Raw genomic sequence first — 5,812 nt, 5'->3', positions numbered from 1 at the left:
CCGGTTTCCCGGTAGCTTGTTTCCTTCCCAGTGTAAGAATTGGCTTTTGTAGTTTGGTTTGCCCTGTTCCCATCATGCACTGGGACAGGAACAGACTAATTTGCATACAGCCAGGTTCTGAAACTGGGATGGTGCAGTGAGCTAAAAAACGGTGTTGGATCTAGCCCTGATCTCTTGACTGGGTGAGAGTATTCTGTTTAATTCAGAGACTCTGTCCCTCACCACCCCTTGTTGTAAATATTTTTGTCCACCCTAAGCGTGGAAGGGTATGCTCAGATGTGAGTCCCTTGCTCATTGCACCATCAGGATTCAAGCAAGCCGGGCCGAAGAGGCTGAAATGCCAGAAACCGGTTTCCCGGTAGCTTGTTTCCTTCCCAGTGTAAGAATTGGCTTTTGTAGTTTGGTTTGCCCTGTTCCCATCATGCACTGGGACAGGAACAGACTAATTTGCATACAGCCAGGTTCTGAAACTGGGATGGTGCAGTGAGCTAAAAAACGGTGTTGGATCTAGCCCTGATCTCTTGACTGGGTGAGAGTATTCTGTTTAATTCAGAGACTCTGTCCCTCACCACCCCTTGTTGTAAATATTGTGTTTCAGGACTGAACATTCATGTACGTAGTAACCTGGCTGTTTGCAATAGTTGCATGTCCCTTTAACGGGAGCTGCTGAATTACCTGTCTGGGTCGTACCCTTCCTCTGACCGTCGGCTGGAACCGACTGGGCCACTAACATTTTCATTTTCGTGTCTTTCATACGTCTCTGTTCGTGATCCTGTTCTTCTCTAATTCTGTTCTGGTGGTATTGTAACATTTGTAACATCTGGGATGGCGTATTTGCTTGCCATGTACTTTCAACTTTATATACACGGTTCTTAACTTGTGTCAGGGAATTCTCGACTAGTTTTGTTACAAAGAGATGTGGGTATGACTCGCTACCTGGTTTCAGGCCACTATTAACAATGAAACATTTCTCGAATCTTGAATAGAAGTCACTAGTATCTTCATCGTGTTTCTGTTTACAGGCTGAGATTGCGTCCCAGTCTTCCTTTTTAGTTGTCAATATTCTTGGCAAAACCTGTACTATTAAACCTGGTAATGCTTTAGCTTTGTCCCCAAGGCTTAGCCCTGGAGTACGACCTTTTTCCTCGTCTTCTATTTCAGTCCAAATAATCTTTTTATCTCCCACCTCCCATTCTTTTTCCTTCAGTTTCTCGTAAATGCCGGTGGGCAGCAGTACTTTTAACAATTTCATGATATCTGTATACGTGTAATCTCCCATGAGTAACATGTCTTTAAGTTCTCGGTGAAAACCTGCAGGGTCTTTATCATGACAGGGTACTAGTTTCTTCATTTCTAACAATTCCAACTTTGTCAAAGGTGTGTACACAAACACACGTTCCAAGACATTATCGGCATTCATAACTGGGTGTACTTTTCGTAAAGGATTCTGCCTGTCAAAATGAAACATTTTTCTTTCTGGGGGCGGAGCTGAAACATATTGTGGGCCTAAGAAAGCGTTATATCTGCGGCGTTGTTCTAGAATTATTTGAATTAACTTGGTACTTAGGCCTCTCCATCTATTCATAAGTAGTGCTTCTAATGTATCAGGTAAGGGACCTGGATCAGAATGTTGTTGTCTGTATAAAGTGATGAGATGCTGAATCATGTATACACCAGCTAATTTCTGCTCGTCTGGGGAAAGGTTCAGAAATGTCTGTGCTTCTGTATCATCATTGTATGTGCTAGGATTGTCAGCCCATAGTACTGCTGACCAGGCTAGTTCTTGTTCATCCATAGAATTGAGTACATGGTACCCCATTTGTTCTTGAAGAATTTTATCGGTACCTTGAAACAGATATTCAGGAGAATTCGGTTTTGATATGCCAGAGAGAAAAACTCTCTTGCTTTCTGGGCGAATGCCTTTCCTAAGGTAATTCCCCTTACCCACATACGCTATCATTTCTTTAGCCGTGTCATGTTCTTCAGGTCCGTCCTCCTCGGAGGAGTCATTCCTGTCACTTTCTTTTTCTTTTTCTTGTTCTTTATCGTGTATTTCTATTACTGCTTTTCTGATTTTCTTGTACATGCTTGCTATACAATTCAGTTTGTCATGTTTTCCCTCGGCTATGTTTTGACCCCACTTTAAGCATGAGCGAATTTTGCGGATCTCGCGTTCGCGAATTTTGCGGATTTGCGGATTCGCAATCCGCAAAATCCGCGAATTCCCGCGAATTTGCGGATTTTTTTTTTGTGTGTTCGCCCGTGTTTCTGCCAGTTCGCGAGGGTTTTGTACACTTTCGCAAATTGCGAACTTACCTGTCGGGTCGCAAGTTTCGCGAACTTGTTGTTTCTACGTGTCCAGCCTGTTTGGGACACTCTTCTTCATCACTGCCACTCTCTGTCACCACTGCCACTCTCTGACTACTCATGCCACCCTCTGGCCCACCCATGCCACCCTCTGTTTCATCACCACACCCTCTGGTTGTCCAGTGTACATTATTTTCGGCAAAGCAAAGCACACCTTCCCTGCCTCAAGTGACCTGAATTATTTTGGGGCTGATTAATGTGTCACAGAATATTTTTTTAGCTGGCACCTGCTTCCTTAGTGCGCCCTGATTAGTGATCTTTTGCACTTGCTAAGTGCTTTCATTGTTGCAAAATTAGTTACAACACCTGCCCTGCCCCAACTGACAATAATGAATTAGGGGCTGATTAATGGATTTTAACTTCCAGCCTGGCTCCTGCTTGTCTCCCTTATCTGTAATTCAGGACCTTTGTGGCATATGTGTAACTATTCTGAGGTTCAGAGCAGGGTCACATAATAGTTTCAACTGGCAACTGAACTCTGGAGGGGCCCCTCAGGAAGCACTACAGGAAATGGCTACTAATGATGAGCCTGAACTTTTGAACCTGGTAAGTAGTTACTTTCAGTTTTGCTAAAATCGTATTTCTGCAATTTTGCACTTATTCGCGGGGCGCGAACTCACGCGAACTCACGCGAACAGTGCGAGCAGTGCGAGCAAAATCCGCTGCTCGCGGATTTGCGGATTTTGCGGGAGATTCGCAAATCTCGCGGATTGCGGATTTCCCGAAAATCCGCAAAATCCGCGAGCGGAACGGATTTTCCGCCCATGCCTACCCCACTTGTTTAGTGCTTCCATCTCTTCCTGGTCTACTCCAGGCCTGTCTCGTTCTCTTATTAAGCAATTTATGAAAAAACGTAATATACAACCTTGAGTGTCAACTTTCTGGTGAGCCAGGGCCTCTTTAATACTTTCAGGATTTTCCCCAGTCTGGACAAAATGATATATTCTATCTAGGTGTTCAGTCATTCCTGGGAATAACACTAGGTAATCTGCAACTTTTCGTAAGCGTAGCGATGCTAACAACATTCTATCGTCTTTACCGGGTACTGGATCATATCTGCAAATTGGAAGGGGTTCTTTAAGCATGTCCAAACGTGGTGTTTGGGGTGTACGTTGCTTCATTATGTCCCTAACGTTCAATCTGTGTGTTGGTGGCGGAGTCTGGAGACCTCCTGTCGCACCTCCTGTAGCGGAAGCTTGAAAATTGTATGTCTGTGGAGTCGGTATCTGTACCTGAACTTGTCTCTTACTAGGATCAGGCGCAAACGGATTTAGTGTGTCAATCTTAGATGTGGGAAGTGGTGGAGGTGGAGGAGCAGGCGGAGCAGGCTGTCGAACGGGTGAACCTTGTTGCGGTAATGGCTGGATATTGTCTTGGGGCGGATTGCCACCTCCGTCACCGTCAGTAGGCGGTACGTGGACACGTGGATTGGTGTAAGCGGGTGCTACATCGTCTAGATAGGAAGCAAGGAATATATCTTTAGTGGTCCTGTGACTTACTTTAGTCGGAACCAATGGTGGTGGCAGATCTTTCGGTATTTCTGAAGTGGCTTCAGGCAAACCCTCGGCCACTAAGTACATGCCATTTACAAGATTGTTTCGCATGCGGTCTACTTGTTCTGCTTTTACTCGGATCCCTTCATTAACTAATTCGTTTTCTCGGACTCTATCCGACTCTTCTCTATGTCTGTCTTCTTTTCGGAGTGCCTTTTCGGCACGTTTATGTGATTCTTTACGCCAAAATTCTATGGCGTCTTTCTGAGATTGTCTGGCTTTCTTTTTCCATAGCGCTTCTTCTACCTTCATGATGCACTCGGCATCCCATGTTCCTGTTACGGGCCATCTGTGTCTCTCGTCTAGGTGCTTGGTATAATCGGCCCATAAATCTAGGTACAGTATGGCATCTAAGCCATGCTTATGGTACATAAAATTTCCAGGAGTGTCCCTAGGGGGGATAGGAATTTCTTTCTTTACTATCCCTTTCCTAGTTCCTATCTGTCTTAATTTATTGAAAAACGGCATCTTGTTACTTAGTACTGGATACTCGATACTTGTTACTTACTCTGAACACAGCTAGTTACACAAAAACACCGTAATGTACATCAAACAGTCACTCATACCACGACATTAATCACATGAAAAACATATTAAACACATATGACTACCCTTGATACTAGATGTACTGCTAAACAGCACAGATACACTGTGGAGAACAGCGCAAAAACTTGAATACCTGATGTACTGCTAAACAGCACAGATACACTGTCTAAAACAGTGCAGACCGTGTTTGTGTACCCAAACCCGTCTTTACCGGATACATAATAATGCACCCGTCTAGATGCGTCCCCAGCAATGGTACTCACCGGGAAGCACGGAACAGAAGGCCTCGGAAAACTCGACTGGACTGGACCGGACTGGACTCGACTCGGCTCGATACGTGAATACTTCGGAACTGGTGGGCCTCTTGACACCTCGGACCTTGCTTCTTTCGGCTAGGCTCTGGTCGGGATCCTCCGCACTCCTCACCGCCTCGTCTGGGTGCTGATCGCAGTCTCCGTCACCTCCGTAGGCCTGAGGGAGATACAGGAAATCCTGCGGGTACGCGTAATTGTCCGTCTTGACTTATGGCAGGGGGCAAAGGTTGCAACGCACCAACCGGCGCGTGAGGTGGGGGAGGGGTCCCTATTCGGGCGCCAAAATAATGTGGTAAATATTTAATTACCGTCTTAATTTCTATGCAGGTAAGTACTAAAAATAAAATAACTCAATCGGAAAGAAAGACGCAGAGTCCGTGGTGTTAGAGTTCTTAGGGGTTTTATTCCTTAAAAAGGAATGGTTCTTGAACCGGATATCATGTTCCTGACACCACTGGGGTTCAGGAAGGGATAGAGCATACTTTATTGACAAGACATAACTTTTATACTTAAAGCATATACTGAAAACCAATACAGTAGGCGTAACAGCTGAGAGAAACAAGATAAGAGCACACACGTGTTAGCAATACGTAATCAAAAGGCGTGAACTAGGCGTGAACATAGAGGTGTGTGCTAGAAACGTCACATGAAAGTGTCACAAGTAGGTGGGTACATAGCAGAATCTTGCAATGTCAGCAGAAATCTGAGGTCTGGGTGCGCGCGCAGCTGCATGACGTGTGATTGACGTGGAGCTGGAGGGTGCAGGGGACTTGACATTTACACTAGCGGAAAGAGACAGAAGTCTGGCATGTCAGATCAACTTGTTCCTATATCATATCTGATATCTGTTGTTTGGGAACCATATTATCTAGAGGGAAAGGTCTCTTGGGCAGCGGCTATTCTATACTGACTGTGAGTGCGTGTATAAGCGTCTACGTGTCTGCATGAGATGCGAGGGGCATGGGCTTACCATGGTAACAGGAGCTATGAATTACTTGCACGGAGACAGTGAGGCCGGGCCCTTTGCTCTGC

General features: G+C 45.3%; 1 protein-coding gene across 1 annotated transcript; it reads right to left on the bottom strand.

Moving 5' to 3' along the window:
• Positions 1-2,046: 2,046 nt before the first annotated feature.
• Positions 2,047-4,569, bottom strand: LOC147697085 (uncharacterized). Its single transcript, XM_086933285.1, has 2 exons — positions 3,145-4,569; positions 2,047-2,140 (listed from the first exon to the last, which is right to left on the bottom strand). The coding sequence occupies exons 1-2, from the start codon at positions 4,386-4,388 to the stop codon at positions 2,125-2,127; spliced, it is 1,260 nt and encodes a 419-aa protein (XP_086789411.1). The 5' UTR covers positions 4,389-4,569; the 3' UTR covers positions 2,047-2,124.
• Between the last annotated feature and the right edge of the window lie 1,243 nt (positions 4,570-5,812).

This window comes from Lissotriton vulgaris, chromosome 8, assembly GCF_964263255.1.
Source record: "Lissotriton vulgaris chromosome 8, aLisVul1.2, whole genome shotgun sequence".
NCBI classification, from domain to species: Eukaryota; Metazoa; Chordata; class Amphibia; order Caudata; family Salamandridae; genus Lissotriton; species Lissotriton vulgaris.
Note: the sequence above shows the minus strand (reverse complement) of the source record. Positions and strands in the feature narration are given on the sequence as shown.

Bases quoted from the DNA above. Each gene is read 5' to 3' on its own strand.
- LOC147697085 (XM_086933285.1), bottom strand. From the start codon at position 4,388: ATGCCGTTTTTCAATAAATTAAGACAGATAGGAACTAGGAAAGGGATA.